This window comes from Patagioenas fasciata, chromosome 2, assembly GCF_037038585.1.
Source record: "Patagioenas fasciata isolate bPatFas1 chromosome 2, bPatFas1.hap1, whole genome shotgun sequence".
Taxonomy (NCBI): domain Eukaryota; kingdom Metazoa; phylum Chordata; class Aves; order Columbiformes; family Columbidae; genus Patagioenas; species Patagioenas fasciata.
Window position 1 is genome coordinate 72,614,560 of NC_092521.1, and position 25,384 is coordinate 72,639,943.

Here is a 25,384-nt window from a genome sequence, read left to right on the forward strand (position 1 = left end):
CAGTGGAAGGAGTGGAACAAGAAAAAACCTTCCTGATTGCAGCTGCAAATGATAGCAATTTTTCCTTCTTGCATTAATGAATGTAATTCATGTACTGCATATTACTCCATTCAACAGCAAAATTCTTACATTCTATCCACAGGCTTAAAGTATTTTAATTAAGAATATCAATGAGTAATGACAATCCACTTACAGAAAAAGCAGAGAAAGATGCTTCTTTGGTCATGTAGAAGGAGCTGTGATGTGAATATATTTTATCAGTGTAATAAACTCATTTTCCTAAAACTCTTTACCAAAAGAATATCATTGAGACGTGTTCTGTTTTATTTGTCTGTTTTCCCCTTCTAACCTTCCTTTACATGCAGTATTTGACTGCAAACCTGCATTTTACACTCTAATGATCAAATAACTTCATTCTCTATAAACATCAGAAATTAAAAGAGCTTTCAGCATCTGAACTTGAACACAACATACACAAAACTGAAATAATTCATTGTCTAGAGACTATAACAAATTTTAATGTGCATTTACAGAGTAAACAGAGGGCTGAAAGGGGTCAAACCAGTGGAAGTGAAGGTATGTATTACAAAATCCACACAGTACTGAATTACAAACTAAAAAATGATGTTTTGTCAAAAAAGGAAATAAGATGTCTATTGGTGGCACGACATATAGATAATATTAAAAACTGGCTTGCATGAGGACCAAAGTATGTCTACTCTGAAGTTATATCACACAGACTGTAAGCAATTTACAGAATTTAAGTTAGTTTTGCATATACAGGAGTTGCAAAATTAGAGAAAACACACTAAAAATAGAACGCACACACACACAAAAGAAAAGGTGTATATATATATATATATATAAACCTCCATGTAATCATCAGGGGTTGGCCTAAGTCAGTAACTGCCACCATTGAATAAGAAATAAACAAAAATTAAGAGGGAAAAACCCATGGAGGAAAAGAATAATTAAAAGCAAAAAATAAAAATATCCTCATTTGTTTTCCAGAAACGACATCCTCTACTCTGCTTAGCTGCTTTGTAGAATTTCTTTTCTCCTCTCTATTCCTCATGAAAAAAAAAAAAAAAAGGCTTTTTGATAAAGTTTGTGGAGTGTTTTATTTGAATCAATGTTAAAGCACTATGTTTTGTTTCATTATTTGGCCTCTGTTTGCTTCCAGGCTGGAACGGTTCTTTCAGCGTAGGAAACCGAATGTCATCCATGGTTAATTCTGTAACACTGATGACTCGCAGGCCAACCCCTGAGAAGTAAAAGATGAGGCTTCTCCTTGCCGAAAGAAAAGGAAACTAGGTCTTGCTGTTACAAAACATTTGATTACATCACACCAGTTCTCTTCAAATGAAAGATCAGCGATATGCCAAAGAAAATAAGATATATCAAGAAAACATGTGGTATCCTCTTCTTTATTATATTTATTTATTTTATTTATTTAGTATTTTTATTTGTACTTCCTGAAGAAGGTGCTCCTTGTGTAGAGATTTAGAGTACATTGGGTGCAGAGTGGTGGTTGGAGGTTAGGGTCAACTTTGCTGTCCGCTCCGTGGATTTTACAGGCGATTTGCTCTTTGCTTTAAGAAGAGAAAGTGATATTGGAAAAAGTCAGCACTTTTAGATTAAAGCAAAGCACCCTTCACAAAGCCACAAATAAGAAGCAGGACAGAAAGTCCATGGCTTGTAGCTATCCTCGCACCTGCGGAAGAAGTTATAAGATATTCGCTCATCTTGCAGATTTCCAATGCTTCTTATAAGGCTGTTTTAAACACATACATTTATATATTTAATTAGCTCGCCAGGTTGGCTCTGGTGCCCATGAATGTCTTGGCATGCACTGCAAATAACAACACATACAAAGTATTTCAGTCCCGGGGAGGTTTTTTTGTTTTGCTTTGCTTTTGTCTCTTGTCTGTCTTTTTAAACAACATTATCCAGCGAAACCATACACCAAGAGGAACAAACCCAAACATCTTCAACCTCAGAGTGTTCTTTACAAAGTAATGTCCAGCATCACATCATTGACTGCTAACAAAAAAAATAATCTAGTGGCTAGTTAAAGAATATTTTCTTGTAAAACAGAGGAGATATTGGCACATGTCTGTGCTATTTACATTGGTGAAACAATGCTAAAAGATTTGGAGTATTTCTTTTTGAGAATTTTTTTTTTCTTTCTAAAAAGCTATGAAAACGATGATACATGTCATTATTTTTAAAAACATGACTTTATATTTTAAGTGTGTTATCAGAATAAAAACATTCACAACTAGACTAATTAAACAGAAAGGTTTTCACACTAAGGACATGAGTATTTAGATGTCTTACATACCAAGTCTCAGTGCTTGATAACTCCTTATATAATAAAGGATTACATTCAGAATTTGAAACATTACTTGAGCTGAAAATCATAAATTTAGTTTGGTTATGCTGTAAATAAAAATTCAAATTATAACAGGTTTATGCATGATTAACAGATTTTATATCTGTGTTGTATACTTGAAAAAGATGAATGTTATTGATGGTTGCAGGCATCAATTTTATAACAAATACTGGTGTTATAAGCAGTTCGTAATAATGCTGGACTTTCAATAACTGGTTATTTAAAAAAAAATCTAGTTATCGTGTATAAGCTATTTTTGTAATGAATTTAATATTAAACTGAATGTTGGATTTCATCGCAGCCACAAAAAGCACATTTATCTTCTCATTAAGAGTATATACAATGAAAGCAAAAAGAACTCAAGGCAAATGCTCATTTTTTAAAAGTTTTCAGATGTTTATCAGTAAAACGTTTCTCTGTATCTGCTCTGTTTGTAAGTGTAGCCAGAAGTCTTTGTGTTCCTCTCTTTAGCAATTTTTCCCTTCAAAAGCAGGAATTAAACTAAATCCTGGATCTCTGAACACTGCTTCCTTTTGGAAATACATGATGTGAGATGTTGCATACATAGTATTTGCCATAAAAGACTCTTAGTCTTCTGTCACATACACAAGGGCTTCTAAGTAACAGTGGTATTTCAATTATCCATGTGTTAACTGCATTTCTAAATGAATATTAACTTTTAAATGGAAATGTGTCTCAAAGAGATTACTAAGATTTTTGAAGAAGTCCAAGGGAACTCTGAGCTTAGTTCCTGCTGGACATAGACAGGAGTGGGAAGCCTGCTTTTCTCGTGCCCATCTGATAACGCTAGCCTACCTGTACTACACTGCAGTAGTTTGATGGGCTTCTCAAAACGCTTTTTCTGTATTAGAAAGAAGAAAACACACAGGCAAATTTCCTTCTTTATGTGGGTTGTTCTCATACAGGTAGTATTTACAAGCTTGTGCCCAAGAGTCAAGTTCAATTTCTGGTTGTGGTTTTATTGCAGCGTAGTTTTGTTCTCTCTTTTCTATAAGGTGTAAAATTTGTAATTTGATAGATTTTTATAAAGGCTTTTCTTTCCTTAACTAGGTTAGCAGAACTTACTTAGAACCTTTGTTAGTGTTGAATTATTTTCACACATTGTATTCTATTTGAATTTTTTTTTTTGATTGAACTAGAGAAATACAGTGCTCAAGACAATTCTAAAGAGGTCTTTGGAGATACATTTCCTCTGCACAAAATACGTACAATGCAAATAAGCATAAATACTCAGAAGAGTCTCATGAATACTTTTAAAAGAGCACTTCTAACAATTAATGGTATTATAATTTGAGAAGTAGAAAGCTGTAATGTGTGGAAGAGAAATAGTATGACATAAAATACTTTTGACTTAAAACTATTTCACAGTGAGAAAAGCAGTACCATAATATTTGCAGGCAAAGCATTGTCTGATTTTGGATTCGTTTTGTTTTTTTTCCATATAAAAAATCTGTAGAGCCCAAATTTAGTGGTCATATATTGCAAACAAATGACAATTTTTTTTATTTCTAATGTTCAGTCTCTATATAAATCACAACCTCCCTCCAATTCATATCACATGTTTTACATGCATATTTTTCTGTAAACAGCAAGTTGTTTTTTCTTTATCTTGCAAAGGATTTAGCTTAGTATGCATGCTAAAGTGCTAAAGCATTTTGTTTGTTTGTTTGTTTGTTTGTTTGTTTGTTTGTTTCTGGAGATGTGTAAAAGAGCTGTATTTTTTTCTCTCATGAACCCGAGTATTTATTTAGATTTTGGGAGGGTGAAAGCTGCAAATATAGAATAATGACACAGCAAAACTGAAAGCAGCTTTTTTAGATTTTTTTCCTTTTTCTATTCTGACACATTTGCTCATACTCTATTATTTTGCTTTCCATCTCAATGAAGGATAAGCAATCATAAATAGTCAGAAATTTCCATTTTGACTGCAAATCTAAAAGTTACAGGGTGTTTAAATCAGAGATTTACTTTCATTATTTTTAGACTTAAGTCAGAGGCAAAGTACAGATCAAGATCCAAATACAAATGTCTCAAAAATACAGAGTATCCAAATTCAGAGTTTTCATGCAGCTTAATTTTTCATGTACAATTCTGATCAGGACATAAGTAGTATTACTCGAACTGTGAGCATGGTAATATAAGTAAGAAATGGTCAATCTGGCTGTGAATTTGCTAAATCAATTACTCATTTCCCTGTAGTTTCTAACATTATTTTATAATTAGCATAATGAAAGGTAAAAGAAATTTTATTGCAGATAAAGAACACTGGGAAAAACTGGACTACAATTTTGTTACCTCAAAGACTGTGATCTGGAAGAAGAACGGTAGTATGTATGCATATATTCTTTCTATGTTATCAGTGAAACTCTACTTGATGTGTGGATCAGAGATTCTCACATTTTGACCTATTGGCCACGGGGATCCAGTTAAATTCTTCCTGACAGATATAAATGCTCATGTGTTGTCCTTTGTTTCCTGCCCCTGACATACATCCAAAAGAGAAAACATCCCTGAAATCCTTAGTCTTCTCCTGTACACAAATGCTGTATTGCCAAAGGCATGTGATCATGAAATAAGTTTCTGTGTAACAGCATGAAAGAGTAGTTCATGCCATTAAACTCTTTGAAACTGTGATTTATTCCAATATGTGGCTTATTTAAATGCTAGACAAACAGAAAAGACAGAGTGATAAATAATTTTGATCTTAGTGTTTAAAATAATAAACTAATCTGTCAAAAATGCTGAACCATATTTCATGGCTCATAATTTATGGATCAAATAGCTAAACATCAATTTTGTTCTGTTAACGAGATTAATTTTAGAGCATCTAAGTATAAAATAAAGCCAGCAAATTGTTAGGAAACCCTGACTGATCAAAAACTAGTTACTCACTGCATGCCTGAGTAGCTATATCCTTTGCTTTCATTAAGATATTAATCAGACAAAATTTGTGTAAAAATACATGGGATTTTGGAAATCAGACAGAGAAAAGCAAATGTTGGTTTCACAATTTTGCCTATTTATTTGTCACAACTGGACAAAGCACTGATTTGTAAACTAAGTAGCTGTCTCAGGTTTAGCACCCCCTATTTGTAAGAGTACCATACATGGTTAACCACTTTGAGTCTCAAGCAGTTTGCATATGCATGAGTTGAAGTTCAGCAAATTTGGCATTCCTTGTGCTTGCTGCGGTTTGGAAGGTCTTTGGGATATAATAGCCTCCTGCACTCTGAGCTTCAATAACCATCAGAGACTCTGAAAACTGGATTCTTACAGTTACGCTTTCCATGAGTAGCATATTGTCATATAAATAACAGAATGAATCTGTGAATTCAGCAGCACTGCTTTAAAGTTTTAATAGACATAAAGGTTTAGTGAGTGTATCCTTGTGTTTCTTTTAGCTAGTAAGCCCCTGACTAAAAGGGAAGACTAAAGCTTGAGTAGAGTCCCCGTTTTGTGCTGACCAGGACAGGTGAAATACAGCCAGTCACACAAAAGTTCATCCTGGATTCTCTGCATGTATTACATGGTGTCAAAATACCCCTGCGTGTATATGGGGGATATATGAGTTAATTTTGTTGTACTACTGTTTTCTGAAATCACAGGTGTGTTGAAACCTTAGAAGTCTCATTTATCAGGAATTTGTGTTGAAATTTTCGATCTTTATGTGCCTGGTTTGATGTTTTGCAACACTTGGTTTTGCTTTATAGTATTAGATTTGAAATAGCCTTCTTGTCAGTGCCACTTAAAACGACATGAAATCGTAATTTTGCATTATTTCCATGTAAAGTGAGTAAAAATTTGTGAAATACCAGCCTTACTTTCACTGGGAAAATTAATGAACCATCAGATTTTTTTGAACACATTTACAGTTTTACATCCATAAATATAGGTGAAATCAAGTACAGTTTACTTTATTTGAAGTTTTATTTGAGTATGTCTCACATAGGTTTTACATAAATAGATTCTTCCTTTCTGGTTTGCCAATTTTTTTTTTTTTTTTTTTTTTTAATTCCTCTGAATTGTAGAAATCAGTTACCTATAGATCTCCTGTACTGCTAGAATATATACCTACACTCGGGAAGAAAATTTCCCTTCCACCAACATAAAATCCTCCTTTCTCTCCTCGGGGGAATTATTCCTCATGTGTCTTTTAAGATTTAACAACCTGTGTTTGATTATGGGGAACTGAATGACAAAAAACAAGCAAGTATCATATTCAAGCCTCCTTGCGCAGACACATTTGCTTAGGCTTCCAGTCCATCTTTCTCCATTGGCTGTACAGTAGTCAGCCTAAAACTGTATCAGTGGCTCATTACTGTCACCATACAGGGCAAATGAATTCATCTTACATGCCAGAAGTTCTGAAATTCTAGGGTTTTTTTTGCATTTTGGAAGAAAACTACTGCTTTAAATTCCTAAACATATAACTGAAATGAGAAGTACATCAACATTTATAGATTTCACACTGTTCTGATTAAAATAATAAAAAATCACTGTTGAGTTTCAGTACAGTGTTTCAGGATGATGAACTGGATAGTGTAGTTGGCTTAGTCCACCTCTAGTGTAATTTTTGCTCCTTCCTATATCCTTTATCCTGTAAGTCACAACTTCCTTCTCATGAGTATATTTCCTTCTGTTTTCATATGCAGCTTTGTTTAAATTGTGTTAGTAAGTAGTTCAGGACTAAATAATATTTTGCATACTAGCATGATCAGGAAATTATGATACAGTTTTGCGTAGACTCATGAGTGTCATTCATTTCTGTAGCAGTGATCCTAAGCTTTCTTCAAATGTTTATGTTTCTCAGAAACTTGTTTAGGCTATTTTGGTCTGAAAGTAAGTCTAGCTATTTGGACAGACAATCCCATCAGAAATTCAGCTTCTGAAATTTTCATCTTTCTAGCATTTTCATGTGATAGTCTCATAAACAAGCTTAGAGTGGCAACGTAGCAGTAAGTTAGACACCCATTCAGTGAAATGAAGCGTAGATCAACTGTCTCTGCAGGTAATATATGGTGTAAAGCATGCCAGAGTCAAAATGTTTTTTGAACATAAGGCACACAGCTTCAGATATACCCAGAAGCATATTCCTCCTTCTAGCAGTTTAAAACTTTTTGTGTGTGTGCAGCTACCTCAAATGTCATATGTTCAGCCAAGTATATAGTGAGTACTTGATGTCTCTGAATTGTTTATTAGCTGTATAACTATGGCTACTTCCATCACTATACATCTACTATACTGTAGAAGCTTTTTTGTCTTGATACTCAAATTTCCCTGACTGACTTCCTTTTCTTAGAAGAATAACATTCTGCCTGCCTAGGCCTCTCAGTCACAAATGTTCAGACATCAGTCGTTTGTAGCAGGTATCCTAATTCTCTTCCTCCCTTTGGCTGGTGTTTGAGCCTGCAAAGTTTTACACTTGTTTTTTTGTTTCTGAGTTGGGTTGTTTGGGTTTTTTTCTTTACATCTAATCTCTTCAAATCTATAAGTAATGCATTGACTTCAGCTGTTTCTATTTCAGTGAGAAAGTACTTTGGGGAAAAGGGTTTCTTAGAGAGGTGTTTGCAAATAGTCTGTGAAACACCAGTGTTAAATAAATAAATAAATATAAATAAATAAAAATAGTGTGAGAAGCAGTCGAATATCCAGTGCCCATTGCAACACTTAAAAGCTGAAGGAGAGTGGCACAAGGTCAAATAAATGCAGGCCCTAAATTGGTTAATTGATATTGTTTGAAAACCACTGATAACTGCTTTATGATTGCTCTTATCAGCACTGGGCACCTTTCTCTCTCATTTTATCCTTGAAAACCATGGATACAAAGTGTCTTAGACCTTTTCATAATGTGTGACAGAAAAATATTTAAACCAGTGCATTTCTATGTATCTGTAGAAAATGTCTGATTCCAAAGCAAATGTAGGTTTTTTGTGATTGTCCTGTGGTAACCCATCCTCATCCATTTACCTGCATATAATTATGCCCCATCCTGAATCAAGGTGGGAGCTTAGGCTGTTAACAAAAAAATCTTCTTGAATTGACTCTTTTGTTAGTAACTGGCTTCTGCTGTTGTAAATAAACATGGCTCCGGCACAAATTGCTCAGCATTTTTGTAATGTGTAAAAATGTGTGTATATTTGATATATGCCACATTTTAATTAAACTGTTAACAGAGCCATTTCTGAAAGACACCTTAAAGTTGCAACAAGAATTTTATTTGAAGAAAAACAAAACTGATCTTTTCCTCCTCTGCTTTTTGCATCCTGTTCATCCTTTCATCTATCAGGAAAAAATCTTACGTGGGATGATACTTAATATTACTCTATCATCTTCAACAGCACTGTCATATCAAGAAAAACATATACAAAGAGGGTTATTAGAACATAGATAGAGGGAAAATTATCATTCTTTGTAAATATTTCAGCATGAGATATTCAATCCTTTTTCTCCTTTTCACACCTGACACAGCTTAGGCTTATATTTGACATCCAGTCAACCTGATCTCCTTCTATTTATATAATTTATGTAAGAGCTATTTTCATGCAACTCAGCTAAGCTCCCATTTATCTATATCCATCTGACTGGATGACTCTGTTTTCTTCTGACTGATTCCTAGATGGTAAGTGTTTTGAGGCAGGGACTGTTCTTCTGATCCTTTGTTTGCTTGGTGGATAATGCAGTTGTTAAGGAGATTAGAACAATGCCTCTGACTAACAGAACATACCTCTGCCTAAGGGCTGTGACTCACCAGCTCTTAATGGTTTTAGCTGGAGCAGCTGAAGATCATAGAACCTCCATCTCTTCATTTATCTTAATTTAACAACCAGATGTTTCAGTTTATTAGCCATCACAAAGGCTTCATTTAATGCTCAACATTGTGAGCTGGATGAGCAGTTACCTATTTTCTTCTGTCTTCCAGGTTTGGGGCAATAACTTCTGCTTGGGGCAATACAGGAATGTTGAGTGTTAACATTTTAAACTGTAAGGGTTAAATCAGAGCTCAGAAGTCAAGATTTCACACTTGCTGTTACTGTGATATTAATACAAATGAAAGAATACATTTTCACCCCTTCAACAACAGTGTGCTGGTTTAAAAATGGTAGATTGTGAGAATGAAACCTGATGTATTTGTGCCAAAGCCTGTATTAATTCTATCTCCTCTATGTTCTCTATTGTTTGTTTGTTTGTTTTTATTTCAGATTACCTTTCTCGTTACAGTTCTGAGATGTGGGATGAACTGTCATCATGAAATTCATTTATCACTATTCAAAGACTCTTCAGATATAAGATGGTCACTGATCAGTGCATATTGTATGCATGTGAATAATTCAACAGAGTACAAAATTGGTAACTGACCTATTATTTTGGCAGTTTCAGACAAGCACAATGCTATGTGGCTGTATTCTCAAACAGTATTATTCGACTAAGTGGCTTTGCATCATCTGAATGTCTAGCTCACTATGAGACCTACTGGTAGTTCTTGGCTTCATAACTGATTTATTATTGCTTCTTGATAAAACATCTTGCCCTTTTAACTGTTTTTTTCAGTTGCACAGAATGAACTGGAGATACATTGTGTTTTGTAGTAATGTAGAAGTTACTTCTACAGTCATTATAGACCTATGGCAGTGATTTGGTGGCCAAAATCCTCAGTCAGTGTCTCAGGTGACAGCAGCAGCTGAGAGAATAACAACAGTAGAAGTAGAACTGGCAGCAGAAGTAGCATACAGATTGTTACCTGTGTTTTTGTTGCTGTTGATGAATATATGAATTGCATGTATGAAGCAATGCTGGCTGTGGCAGTTAACTTTCGCATTTTTATTCTTCTCAGCATATTAGGCAGCTTTGTTCCAAGACAGTAGCATTTGTCAGTAGGTGGGGGACCAAACGTCAGTGAGGTGGATCAGACGGGGCAGCAAATTGCACTGCCAAAACAGTATGATGGTAGCTTCCTTATGATAAGGTAAAATTAAGGGTTTAGAGCAGAGTCTTCTCTTCACAAGGCCAGTGGAACGATCATCAGCTACTCTTCAAATGACATCCAGCTTTATCATCAGCAAAGCAGGATTAATTGATTATTACTGTACTTGTAAAGAAGGTTATGTGTCTGGAATATCTTTGAAGCTCATTAATTTTTAATCAAATGGAAAATCCCTGTACAGAGAATAAGAAAATGCTAAGAGTGTTGAGCTTTCTAGCTAGTCCAGCCTACTGGACTAGCTGTTTCAAAGACAAACACTGGAAAAATGTTGATCAAAGTTAAAGAAAAACACACAAAATCCTGAAGCAATAAAATACATTACTAAGAATGCCCTTTCCCCCTGAATCTGAATGAGCTGAAAACAGCAATTTTCAGGTATTTTCCTTCCCTTCATTCTGCTTCCAGACAGCTTCGCTGTCTTAAACTTCTTTAGGTGGTACAAGTAAAGCTTAGATTCTTCTCATAATTCACTTCACTTTATGAATAGAAGAGAATTCATCTTCATCCTTTTTCTATTTTAAAGGAACACTGTTATTGTGGCTTCAGCAGAGATGTATCCATTCTCCATAGGAGATCCTCTACCCATTCTTTTTTAATTTTAAGTAATGCAAAGGATTTTTATAATGAAGTAGGGCACCATAGGTGGGAAAATTTCTGCTTCTCATCTGAAACAAGTGAAAATATCTTCTGCTTTGTTGTAGATGTATCAAGTAACAAATGGGTTGTGTTCAGAAGCAAGGAAATCACATTATTTATTTCAAAAGCAGGCAGTCACATATGCTGCAATCTCTGATGGCCCAGTTCAAGCTGCCAGATTGTGTAGCAATGAAAGGCAATTTGAGTGAGCTGATGAACAACTCATAAACAGCTTCCCCTGGTATCACCTCACCCTGCACCCCTGGAATTTTTCTTCTCTTTCTTTACTAACTGTGGCATATCTGCAATCTTTCCAGTGGTTAATTATCAAAGAAAGTTATATCAGGCAGGTAGAACAGAATGACTGTGATTCTGATACTCAGGGAACTCCTGTGAGATCCCCTATCAGATCTTTATATATCAGTTTTGTTCTAAAGGTGAGGTGAGTCTGAAAGGTTCATTTTAAAATAGATAAAAGAGATGTGATTAAGTGCATATGTAGCAACGACAGATAGAGAAATATACTGGTGAGGCTACTACAAGAATAAGAAAGATCGCAATATACATGTGTATAGATAAACAACAATTTACGTGGAGACAGGTCAAAATGAATTTCTTAAACTTTGTGCATTTAATTCCTGCTGTGTCTGTCCTTACTATTTCTGGATTGGCCTCATAGGAGGCAAATATGTAGTTCAGCATTCAAAAACAGTTTTCCATGTTTTCATTCATATAATCTGCATGATATATGGGTAAGCAACTGCTCAAGATTATTTGAAGCTATGTTTGAATAATAATAATGGAAATCTCCATGGAGTCTCCTTTCCTGCAGTAGGTTGTTTCTAATCTGCAATTATCTGCTTTCTCAAATTCTTTCCTACCCCTGTTTGTGATTAGCTAAGGTTACTTAACATTTCTTCCCAAACACCATCACTTTTACAGGAATATGAGTTACAGTGGATATAACATGTTTAAGGACAGAATACTTTACTGTCTCAACAAATCTGAGATGATCATGATTTTCTTCAGTCATTCAGTATTAACGCTTAACCATGGGATAACTAATGATAAAAATAATATCTCTTATTTCAGAGATGATACATTTAAAACTAAGCATACCCAGTACGCAGTCTGGCATGGGCATGTGGGATTAAACAACTGCTAAAACTAGCAGAAAAACAGAAATGCACACGTATTGGTTGGAGAGTGCTTTCCTGAACCTGTGTTTTTGTAAGAGGAATAGAAATTAATAGAAAGGTGACAGTGGTGTAGTATCAGCAATTGAAAATGTCAGGGACAGATGTTTACAAAAAGTAGACATCATTTTGCTTGTGATAACAGTTAGAACTGCAGATCCACCAAATCCAGCTTGTTTGTTACTGGACTGAGTTGGACTAAGCACTAGGAACAGGAGGTTAAACACATAAACACAATTGGTTCTAAGTATGTGCATATAAGAAATTAAGGTATGAGGTTTTTGGAAAGAAACATAGGACAGTAGTGAATTCATTCTGCATTGGAAATCCTGGCCTGAAAACAAGAAAACAAACAAAAAACAAAACAAAACAAACAAACAAAAACAACAAACAAACAAACAAACCCCAAACAACACAGGTCTTAGCTGCTCTTAAGACCTTACTTTGCCAAATGAAGTTATTTGGAGAAGATTCCAGCTCTCAGAAGATGCTTACAGTTTCAAGGTCAACAACTAACTGGTTAATAAGGCTACATAAATTAACATGGTTAGAATTTATCCATTGTTCAGAGAAGCTAAAAAAGTGGAGTGACTTTATTGCAGAGAGAGAACTAAGGTGCAAATTTGAAGTAAAACCAAAGATTGTAGTGTATATGGGTGTAAAATAGGATAGTCCTTGCATCATCTTTTTGTAAAAAAATTCTGAGAATAGCTGGATAAGTTTCTGAACAAGAAGAAAAAAAACTCTCGTTTGGCTTTTGCTTTAAGGTAGTCTTAAGGAAATACAGACATTTTTGCTGTTCAACAATCACAGTAATGGTTGCTGCCTCCCAGCCTTATGAGAGGTCACAGTTTCTAAAACAGCAGCTGCAAGAACCAAAGTCTTTCTCTTAGTGAAAAAGAGCAGAAATATTGGCTGTCACCTTGATGAAGGCTAAAACAGACTTTTTGTCCCTTCACTTTAAGAAGAGATGCAACACAAAAGAAATCCCTGAAGATCCCAAATTGGACATAAAACTTCTGTTACAATAGCTTGATAATAAAAGATTCCTGGATTCCAGAGGTAAAAATGGAGGCTGGAAGGAATGTCATCAGTTTATTGGTATCAAAAGACTGAAAAAATGCATCTGCCTTCTCCTCTTTGCATTCTTGCCTGATGATCAGCTTCACAGTGTGTTTTATGATGTCAAGAAAGAACCCAGGTTGTTCTATCTTAGGTAAGCACCACCTTTTCCTTTGTGCTCCATTTCATGTCACTCACTGTAACTCTGCCATCATCACAGAGACAATTTTGGCATGTAGTTAGGTCAATAGTTCAATTTGTTACTTCAGGAAAGAATGAAACGTTGCTAGAAATGTGAAGAATCTGTTTGTAAGCAGTCAGAAAATGGACTTAAAGTCACTTCTTCATTTGTAGCTATTCCTTCTTGAGTTCTCTGAGTCTGCTCTTCCTGAGTCTGAAAAGCAACTAGTGGCTTTGTGTGATTTAACAGAGCATTGGCAGAACAGGAAGAGTTTGGGGGATATACACATTGTCAGCACATCAAATTCTACAACCCTTTGTGTTGCTGTAAATGCTGAGTGACTTGAATGCAGATAGCAGGGTTTGTCCAGATCTATATCTTTGAAAGAGTGAGATTTAGTGCAGCCTGTAAATTATTTTGGTTCCTTTTACATGAATTCATTGCAGCTCTTGTGTCTCTGTTAATTGTAACATTGCTTAGAGTTATGATGCTCTGTGATAACTCTGTACTTTTACCTTTTGACTAAGACACGTTGTTACGAATTATGCAGAAAAAAAAATGTCTGTCACTCCACCTACATAGGACATTTTCTGGATATATGCAGATTAGCCTGTCAAATTACTCAGATTCCTCTTAAACCATGATGACTTACTTCATTTGCTGCAACCCATCAATATGAAATGAAAGGGTCAATTTGTGTTAGCTATGACTTTTGTAACTTTTTTGACTTTGAAGTAGATGCTTAGTGCTTTTCAGTATATTATTTGAGGACTGACTGTGGGAGATGCTCCCTTTAGCTCTTTCTTCCTATATTGAATCTCCATTATGCTAACAATAACAAATATCTTTTTTACACTCATATGGGATTTTTCAGAGCAGTGTAAAATGCTGAATGGACCTCATATCACTTTAATTTGTCAGTCCTGGCTATATAACTCCCTCATAGTTATCACAGATATTCTTACTTTTGAGTAAAAGAAAAGAATGTCAGAGATTTCTGTTCAGTTGGGAAATGTTGATATTTTAAAATGGCAGCGACTGTACACTGCTTTTCTAGAACTACCGATTAAACACCCATTGTTAAGAAATAAGTGAAATACTGCAGTGTGCTTCAGGATATAAGGAGTTACACAGAGTGCTATCTACCTTTTGAAAATAAATTTTGGGGACAAAATAATTATATATTCAGAATCAATTTTCTTATATTAGTAGCCAAGTTTTTCAGAAAGAATACAGATTTTCCAATAATTTTGCAGTGTCACCTTTCCCTCTGCTGCAAATCTATTTCAGAATAATCTCTGAGAATGGCACTAAAATTTATTGCTTGCCAATAACTATACACCAGGTCTCTAATATTGGAGAATATTTGATACAATTACCTGTGGTTAATAGTACTTCTCTCTTCAAGCAGTATTGATGAAGTCAATGTATCACTTAATGTGAACAAACATATCACTATCACCCCTTATGTCTTTCAAATACAAGCATGTGGTTAATAATGATAAATTTGTATTCAGCTATGTATCCATTCTAGGCTGGATGGATACATTGCTTGCATGTAATGTATTTACACAGCAGTGTTGTGCATGCATGTATAGCTGGCATGATGCTGAAGAAGGGAAGAGTTTCTCATTTGACAGCATGAGGAGATGGTGTTGATTCAATATCAGAAAAAGGAGGACTAATATTCTCTATGACACCTCCTTTCTGTTTTTCTGAGATCTCACAAGTGGTCTGCCCTTCCTCAGCTGAAACTACTTCTCAAAGCTACATGGAGCTAAAAACCCATACTGCCTTGTTCTCCCGTTGGTATTTCTATTGGTGTAGAGTAGTGTAAAAAGGAATGAAAATCCAAATCACACTGTATCTGGAAAATCCAGCCCAGTTTTTCTCAAGTAAAGGAAAGCAAATCTTGGTTCTCAGGAGTTAAACTGATGTTAATAAAAAAGGTCACCAATAATTACTGTGTAGAAAGTTGCCACTACATTGAAATTTAGCCTAACAGATAAGTATCATCTGTGACAAATACAGCATTAATCTGTGCTTCATCATAAAACAAATGAATGAATAAACTAAATTACATTATAATCTGTTTAATTTTTAAATTCTTTATGATTGGGATTGTTCGTACTTGATCTGCAGTAATCTTTATTTAAGGAAAAAGATAGAAATTAAGTTTTTCTATGGTTTTTGGTTTTGTTTTTTATTTTTCTTAATGGCATCTTTCCATGTATTAACCTACTAGCTCTCAAATAACAAATGTTTGGTAACCAGGCAAGACATTGCTTGAACTAAAGACATAAACAGTGTTATGTATTCAATTATATATCCAAAGTGATTTAGTGGATGAGCTGTTGTGTGCACACTTGGACCACAGTGCAACGTAGTCTGTAGCTACATATTTCATAAACTCGGGAATATTTTAATTAATGTCACATAAATTAAAGAGACACCAGAGTTTTCACTTTATGGACAAGTCAGCTACTTCGAAATTTATGAGTCCAATGGAAAATAAGTGATATATACATTTCTCTGAAAGGAAGGCTATGGTAGAATGATAATTTTGATAGAATCATAGAATTTTAAAACTATCGAAATATTTTTTTCTTTTAACAGTTTGAACATTTTTAGAAGAGCTAAAAATTGAAAGTGGCTCCATTTCAGGGAAAGAGAACAAAATGCAACTATTAAATAAATATTTTAAAATGTATACAGAGGTAAAATGGTGGTAGTATTATATTTTCTAATATAAATAAGAGTTTTCATATGAATAATCATATTGTTCCAATCTGTAATGAAATGTATTTTCCATATCAAAACATTTTCTGATAATATGTCTGTAAGATGAAACTGATTTCACAATAAGTGTTCTACGAAATTTGTTATATTTCCAGTTTATTTTGATGACATGGCATTTGCTAACAGGAAAATCATGCATCAGAACAAACTAGGTTAGCTTCCACTATAGATTTTAAGCTAGCTTGTGATCTCCTGCCTTACATTGGGCTCTCGGTGTATACAGAAATAACCCAGAAACCCTTAAACTTGCACCATTTGTTCTCTGGAGGATTTTTGATCATTTACAATGTCTCAATTTTTTATCCTGTTTATCTTTCTATTCCTATCATACAATGGCCAACAGTTCCTGTATATTCCTGTACCTTTCCATAACTGTGAATTTTACTGTATCAAGGTAGAAAATGCAGACTTACATTACTTATAGATCATTAATATCATGTTGTAAAAAATCTCCCAAACAAAATAGGTAAATATGTTCATTTCTACATGAAAGATAATTCAGACATCATTGCCATTTAATGTCTGATTTGAAGCTAATGCTTAAGCAGCTGAAGATGACAGACCCACATTCTCTGAGAAATGCATGGTCTTTCTGAAGCCTAACACAACAGACAAACAACCCGGGGTATCTAAGGTCTATTTAGAGTTAGAGAACAAATTCAATAGGATTGATAAAAACAGTAGATGCTTTAACTAAATTTTAACTAAATGTTAAAGGAATAAAAGTTAGGCAACTGGTGTAAATCAACTTATGAAGAAACACTTTTCGATGGGTGTTTTATTTAGTTCATCATGCACATTCATCTTAAAATGACATGAGGAATAGACCCAGAAAGGAGGAGGAATAAATGAGCATCACACTCTTCCTAGTCACAATTCCTGGTTACCTTGTTGAGTTAGCCTCCTTTTACATGCTGGTAAGCAATCAAATGAAAGCTCAAAATGCTTTACCATACCTGATTGTGGACTTTGTTTGGGAATTTTGGCTGCTGCTTCAGGGCTGGAGGTGGCACGCACACGCTGGTTGGCAGAGTTATGGATGCTACTTGGAACAGCTGCTGAGACATTTTTGCGAGGTTTCATGTCTTGCAACCACATTGGAGATGCCTCAAAGGCTTGCATTCGCCGAGAGTGGCTGTTAGCGTTGACTTTGAGAAATGCCTGGGCCTTGTATTCCTGAAGGTCTCCATAGTTGGCATCGGTCACCCTGCACTCATATAAGCCTTCATCCTTTTTCCTCACTTTTGAAATCTGCAGCTTGTGGGAGATGTCATTCCCTTGTACTTTCACTGTCTGTAAATTTTTCAGGAAAAACAAACAAACAAACAATCAAATGTGTTGTCAGGTATTATTCCTTCTCTGGGAAGACTCTACCAATACAGAGCCTGTTCAGAAAAGTCAAGTGTCAAAATAATCAGTGGTGTGATTGTACTTACTGCAGGGAAGTTGCATCAAGGATGAGTATGATTATTTGTATCTGTGAGAATGTCTGACATTCTTTCCAAAACTGTTTAGATCGTTTGCTCTGACATGCTAATTGACCTCAGAAAAAAAGCCAAACTACCATGCTCATTCCAATTAATTGCTTAAGATCATGAACATTCTTAGTGAGCTTTCTTACATAAACTTAATATCTGTGTACTTCATTGGTTAAACTTTTCCAGTTATTGGCTTTACTGAATAGTTCAGTTTTTGAACTAGTGCATTGACAATTTTGTTGGAGATGTTTGGCAATACGTAAACTTCTTCAATAACAATATATTAGATTAGCTTGTAGTCTTTAATTACATTGAAACTACATATTTGACATTCAATTTGTATCCTTCAGGCATGTCCAAACTTCTGGTATTTTTTGTTTATTAACCATAACAAGACATCTTGTCTCAGGCAGTTCCTTTTGTCTCATTTCTGTAAGTGTGTACTTACAAAAACTCAGCCATCATTTCTGCAGCACATATTCTAGTAGCACATATTCAAGATCATTTTAAAAGCTGTCAGCTAAAATAAGAATAATTTATCTTTAATCTGTTTTAATATCTAAGCATAACACAATATATTTTTGTCTCATATAATTAAAGCACACGTGAGTAAATTATACATCCAGAAAAGTGTGATAGCTATTAGGGTACATTAGGGAAAGTAACATAGATTCCTTGCTGTGTGTTTATCACATTAGACAATTTATATTTAATTCATTGGCTATTACTCTTTATCTGCATTAATACCTGTTGCCCCACAGGAAGCCAGTTGGAAGGGATTCAGTGCGATAGAAAACTTAAGTTTTGAAGAACTCCTGAATCTGATTTATTTCCACCATTACGTAAACTTGGATGCAAATGTTACTTTGTCTCATATCAATGACAGGCAATGAGGAAAAGTCAGAGTGATGAATATATAGTAGATCACAAAAGAGGAGAACTGTTAGATTTAAATTAAGCATGTGTTATTGGTGATTATACAACACATTGTTTCTAATAGTTTGGCATGCTGCAGTAAGCAGTGTTTGCAAAGCACCTGTTGTACCTACTTGATAAATTTAAGGGCAATACTTGTGAATATATTATTCCTTTAAGTAACGGGATGGACTTTACAGCCTGTTGTGTTGTATTCAGCTCTGAATTTATACTTGGCAAACTGAGTTGGAAGTATGGATTGCATACTTTCAGGCATAATGTATGCAATATTAATTACACAGAAAGTGCTGCATAGTTTTTTAAACCTTATTCAATAATAATATAACTCTACTGAACAGCTGATATTCAGCAAAAGGATTAAAGACATTTCGTATGAGTGGAAAGAGGATCTGTAGGTCATATTCTGTCTTCATTTGCTCCCATGCAAGATCTGCAAAGTTAGCAGTGTCGCACAGTACTAATGAAAACCTGAATTTGTTCTGGGTTTTGCATTTGAAATTCAGAAATCGTTGCAGTCAGCTTGTATGCATGTTATCAATTTATGCCAGATTACCATTTAAAACCAATAGAAGTAGTGTATTTCAGCACACTTTCACAATACATTTAGTATATTTTAACATTTCTTTAAATAATTTACTAAACGCACTTAAAACTTTGCTCTCCTTCTCATGAAGATACTTTGCAGTAGTACTAATGGTGACGCTGTGTGTCATCGAGAGGGGAAAAAAAGAAAGGCTATGTTTGTAACAAGTGTGTTTAGACTTTTAGCCTAATGTTGACTTTTGGTTTTACTTTCAAATCTAAAATAGTTTACACTGTGTAGATATCCCATAGTAGAATCATAGAATGTCCTGAGTTGGAAGGGACCCACAAGGATCATTGAGTGCAACTCCTCTCCCTGCACAGGACAACCCAACATTTCACACCATGTGTCTGAGAGTGTTGTCAAGTCTCTTCTTGAACACTGTCAGGCTTGGGGCCGTGACACTTCCCCAGGGAGCCTGTTCCAGTGCTCCACCACCCTCTGGGTGAAGAACCTTTTCCTAATGTCCAACCTAAACCTCCCCAGCACATCTTCCTGCCATTACCTCGAGTTCTGTCGTTAGTCGCCATTGAGAATTATCATATATAATGAAAGAGATACTTAACTTGAAAGATGGAACAAGCTTTACAGCCTATACTGCGTCACAAATCTTATAGATTACTATGGGGATTTTGAATGAGCCAGTATTGACAAAGAATAAATTGGCTGCTAGAACTTCATATAGTGGAACAGTATTCGAAGACCACACGCAGGCTTCGTTTTTAAGATAGTCTACAAATGTAACTAGAGATATGGTTCATGACACAAATTGTTTATAGTGTATGGTGAGAAGTATTATAGGAAATACATGGCTAAAACGGATACATTATATTCAAAATATATCTGAATTCTCATTTATAAATGCATTTCTGCTATACCTAGCTGCACTTTGATGAGGTCACTTCGTTAGTTATCTGTAGGCGTCAAAGAGCAGCAGAGTAAAGGATTTAGCAGAAATTATTCACCTCTCTCTGTTTTAAGCTGTTTTAAACTTTGCTGGTACTTACAGCCCTGGCTACAGCTAGAAGGCACTTCTAAAGGGGTTGTGTTTGAGAAAGAGAAATCCCCTTTGGGCTCGTAAGGACTACTCATGCTGCATTAAGTGTCCATGTCTTTCCACTGCAGTAAGCACCACACCATGATCGCACCACTATACATTTCTTGGCATACTGAGGGAAAAGGGTCTGAATGCTTCTGAGGTCAGTGGCTGTGGCTGTGCCTAACTCAGGATACAGGTCTGTTGGGGAAGGCACCCTTTCCCTGGACAAGGGCTGGAGCAACGTTACTCACAATTTTGTTGAGACAACATTCTGGTTCAATCTCCAGATTGGTAACTGTGGTATCAGAACCTCAATTTCCTAAGAGTCTCAGTGACCAAGAGCAGAGATCAGTCCTAACACGGAGGTCTTGTCTAAAGACTTTTTTTGCTTTTTAACTAATTGCACAACCCACTGAAGGAAAGTGCAGCTTCACAGCCAAATGTCAGCCTTAAAACCAGCTTTGGAGTGCTAAAGTAGATTCAGTAGTTGCCCAAGGTAAAAGAAAACAAGAGGTACAAGGATCAATGCAGCCTGTCTGCTTCATGGGGTGGAAACAGAGTCTGCTGAAGGTCTACCGCTTGGGCATCAGTTGCTGATGGCTTCGTGCTCAGGGGTCCCCAGGGGTGTAGGTTGCGTGGGGCAGGCCTGTCCTGGCTCCCTCTGTCGGGGCCGGCGAGGAAGGAGCTGCGGGCTGCCTGCTCGCTTCAGCTTGCAGCGCGGATGGGGAGTGGATGCGGGGCGGGGGCAACTGCCCCTCCGCATCCCGCCGTGCCTGCTCCGAGCCGGCCGCTGGAAGCGCCCGGGGTGGGCTCTGGCTCAGGAAAGACCCGCCTGGTCGGCGGGGGCTGCCCGCACCCTCGGTGCCACTTACGCTGATCTTCGTGCCGTCGCTGTCCAGGTCCCGCTCGGGCAAGAGCTCCACCTGCAGGGAAAGGAGCGATGCCGTGGGTTGCCGCCCCTCGCCCCACCGCTGTGGCCATCCTGTCCCGCGCCCTGCTTCGCGCCCCGCTTCCCACTCCCTGCCGTGGAACCCGTGGAGCTGCGAGCCGCGTCTGCCACCTACAGGCCACGCCGGGGACAGGCGGTACCGGCCGCGGGGCATCCCCGAAACGTGGCAGGGAGGCATTGCTCCACGAACGCCTGAAACCCGCCCGACTCGCATGGGCGTCTTTTCGAGGCGGCTGAACGCCAAGAGCGGTGCAGAGGTGGCAGTGGAGGAGGGGAAAAGCGTCCCTGAATGGCGGTGTAAGTGGACATGGCCGACTCTGAAGGCTGAAATTGGTCTGTTGTATGGTTTTTATTCTTTTTTTCTTCTCTGGGGCATAGGTTTCATCCTGCTCCCTACCCATACCCCCCACTCCCTGCTGCCTCAAATGTGTGTCCTCCTGTGGCAGCTGCATGCAGACTTGGGGCACTAGCTGTAAACTGGAGGGCACTTGTAGGATCTTGCCATTTGGGAAATAAAAAATTTCCTCAAGGAGTAGTCTCTAAACAACTGCTTTCCAAAGGGAATATAAGAGATGGATAAATAAATAAATAAATAAGGCTTTGTAAATCCATGTGGTTTTGTGAACATCCCTATCTGCCTCCTGAGAGTGACAGGCACCAAAGGCACCATCCCTTGAGATGGGCATTTTTCTCTGTAGGTTCCTGCACTATGATTTCATGGTTAAAATTAAGTGCCTGGGGAGATCCAGAACCTCCCTCTGCTCCCTCCCTCACCCGCTTCTCTTCTTCCCTCCCTTTCTCTCCACCCCTTCTCCTGCAGCATTTCCAGGTGTTTTGGGGACCCCATGGCCAAGGATCAGTACCTGAGTGCCTGTCACCTCAGCTCCAGCCTCTTGGTCCTCAGCCGCCCGCAGAAACCACCACTGGATTTCAAGGTACACCGAAGAAGAACCACTTTGGAAAGCACAAGACATCTCCACGTTCTGCCCTTCAGTGGCAGTGACGTTTCGGGGAAACTCAGTGAATTTTGCTGCAAAACAAATGCATAACATGTTGGGATCTCCTGTTACCTACTCATTGTATATTCTCTGGTTTTTTTTGTGTGTTGCCTTCTTTCTTCTCTCTCTCTCATTTTTCTTTTTAAATAAATTATGTTTTCTTTTCTCATTCTCCCTCTTTTCTGATTTTCCAGTTTTCCTACACATTATCTCCTCCAGTTTCTCTCATACCTTTATTGCTTTATGCACAAATCCACCTTCTTCACACTCTAAACTCTGTTCATGGGAGATGCAACAGACCTCCCCCCCTACCCCCCACTCCGTGTTCCCATGGGCTAGGAAAGTTTCACTTAATTAGGTCCAAATACCCTTGGGCAGAATGCAGTATTTCACCAGACTCACTGAGGGATTTTGTGCAAGACCAGTTGGGAGGAGGAAAAAAATAGACCAATTTATTGTATTTTGTAGGGCTGAGCTGCAGATGTGCAAATTGTTAAACCTTCCACAGCCGGCTGGAGCAGCTGTTGGAACAGACAGTTTCCTGAGGTGTGGGTTATGACCACTCATCAAAATGCTTATTACAAAGGCTTTACCTGAGCTAGTTACTCTCTTTGAGAACCAATACTTGCATAATCAGAGCAAGAAGAAATACATCTTGTTTATCAGTCCTGACAGACACTTTCTTGAAGTAATCTTCACCTTTATATCCCGGTCATTTAACAGACAGGACCTACACATTTCAGCATACCACTGCTAGGTTTAAAATCTAATCCTGATGGACCTAGTCCAGGACACAAGTATTTTTAAAGGTCTCAGTCTTTGCTTTCTTCTCATCCTCTCCTATAACTTACTTTAAAATTGTGCAACATAATGAACCATGATAGCCAAGTGGAGGGGGCTACAGATAATAAATAAAATCTGTGTTTCAAGAAGAGGAAAATTTGGAAACACACAGCAATGTTATTTTCTGTTATGGATTGTTAAAGATTGACTAGATCACATTATGATGTGAAAGGAAATATTGCTCGTTGTCTCCTCCTCTCTTTCTCTCTCTTTATCCAGTCTTCCTAGCTAACCTGGAATCAGAGGGATAATTTGGCAATACACTCAGCCAGTGTTACTCCATTCTCCCCTTATGTTTGAGCTTGGCAACAGATACTTAGCAAAGCTACCAGCTTCATATTTCACAGTGTCCCTTTTTCTGCATCCCCTGGCCCTCAGCAGTTAGTGAGTGACTCCTAGTCACTGGTTAAACTGACAAAAGGACTGTGCATTTTCTATATTCGAGGTTCTAAGTTGTGGTTTGGTTTGGTTTTTTTTTTTTTTTTTTTGTTTGTTTGTTTGTTTGTTTGTTTTTTCCTGTCTGTTCTTTCCGTCGCCTCCTGGTCAGCGCGTGTGAGTGGCATGGTGGAGCGGAGGGGAGTATTGTCAGCATTCTCCCGGGGCGCACCGCCGAGCGCAACCCGGCAGAGGCTCGCAAAGCCGGCGGGGAGCTGCCGGCAGGGAACGGCGAGCGATGGGCACGGAGCGGGGGGCGGCGGGCATGGACCGGCGGGCGGGAGTAGGGGACGGTGGGCGAGTGACAAGGAGCAGGGGTCGGCGGGTAGGGGGCGGCGGGCAGGGAGCAGCGGCCGGCGAGCAGGGGGCGGTGGGCGGGGGCAGCGGGCTCAAGGGGCGGCCCCACGCGATCTGTCCATGGTGCTGACACGGTCGCCGCAGCCTCGAGGTCCCAAACAACTGGTTCCTGCGGCGCCGGGGCTGCTTGAAATGCAAGGCGCGCCTTTCGGCGAGGAGGGAGGAAGGCGACGGGGGTTGGGAGGGAGGTCTTCAAAGCTTCAAAGAAGTCGATTTTGTCTTTTTCTCCCCCCCCCCCCCTTTTTTTTTTTTTTTTTTTTTTTTCGGGTGAGGGTTGCAAATAAACACGTAGTCACAGAACCGAAATGAAGGTCTGACTCTGAGGACTGCAGGATAATAGAGGAGGAAAGGGGACGCGACACGAAAGGAGACTGCAATATTTTAAGGGAGGCAGTGGATTTAGTCATCCGGTACTCGGTCTGAATGCAGTAATTATGCATGCACGGATAGATGTTTCTTGTATGCCTACATGCAAATACACAAACATGCACAACCAAAACACATATATGTCCATTCAAAAACACCCCTTTACTCTTCTGCAAAGTACCTGTAATCTCCCTTTTTGCAATCAAGTAAAGGAAGCCTGTTTTCTTCCCACTTTGAGGAAACTTCTCACTGTTGTTCATATTTACAGACAATTTTTACACTAAATGTAAACCTGATGCTCGGTGTCCTCATCTCCTATGCATTGTTCTTGTTTTCCTTCTTTTTATTCTTTTTATCATCCTCTCCCTCGTACTGCGCGCCCCCCCCCTCCCCCGTCACGTTCTCAGTCTGTTTTAGCATAGAAAAACACACATACGTATTTGACAATAACTGATCTTACCTTGGGTAGAAAGTCCTTGTTGAATATACATAACTGAAAAGAAAATGAATCCAACATAAGCTAGAAAGATCCCCATCATTCCAAGATGAAGAAGTCACATCAGGGTAAGAAAAACCAAAGGTGATCTCAAAAAAGGAAGAATTATTATATGAGTGTATGTACGTTTGTGTAAATATATGAACAGAAAGAGATTTTAAAATGTTACAAAAAGGCTCTGTATTGTAGCCCTAGCTGCGACACCGGCAGCATTCTGCTACTCAGTGGAATCTTTTTCTTTGGGAAGAGCGAGTATTGCAATACAGTGTGGTTCAGATGAGCTGTCTCAGGCGCTGTGTTGCTTGAAGTCCAGATTCAGACTACAGGAAAAAAAAAAAAAACAAACCACCAACGTTGAAAAGTGGGTATCAGCTGCCTTCTGTGCCTTTTCTCAGCTACCTGGCAGCTTCGTCCAGCTTCAGCTTTGCTGCTCAGGATGGCGTGATGACTGCCCTCCCTACACACTGATCCAGCTTGGGAAGAGGGGTGTGGGGGAAAGAAAGGGGAGGGGGGGAGAGAGAGAGTCTACTGTGCTTGAATTGCTTCAACTTTTCCCTCTAATGGCTGCGATAATGCCTTTAACCCTTCCCTCTCTCTCCCTGTTCTCTACACCTCTCTACCTGTTCTGACTTG

General features: G+C 37.8%; 1 protein-coding gene across 6 annotated transcripts; it reads right to left on the reverse strand.

Moving 5' to 3' along the window:
- Positions 1 to 489: 489 nt before the first annotated feature.
- Positions 490 to 25,384, reverse strand: VSTM2A (V-set and transmembrane domain containing 2A). Of its 6 annotated transcripts, none has more exons than XM_065832041.2 (5): positions 24,716 to 25,382; positions 22,120 to 22,286; positions 21,180 to 21,230; positions 17,228 to 17,564; positions 490 to 1,714 (listed from the first exon to the last, which is right to left on the reverse strand). In XM_065832041.2, the coding sequence occupies exons 1-5, from the start codon at positions 24,792 to 24,794 to the stop codon at positions 1,638 to 1,640; spliced, it is 711 nt and encodes a 236-aa protein (XP_065688113.1). In that variant the 5' UTR covers positions 24,795 to 25,382; the 3' UTR covers positions 490 to 1,637. The 6 variants fall into 6 exon arrangements, with proteins under 6 accessions (XP_065688113.1, XP_065688112.1, XP_065688114.1 ...); XM_065832040.2 differs by having other exon boundaries at positions 490 to 1,592; positions 24,716 to 25,380; XM_065832042.2 differs by lacking the exon at positions 490 to 1,714 and adding an exon at positions 1,722 to 1,852.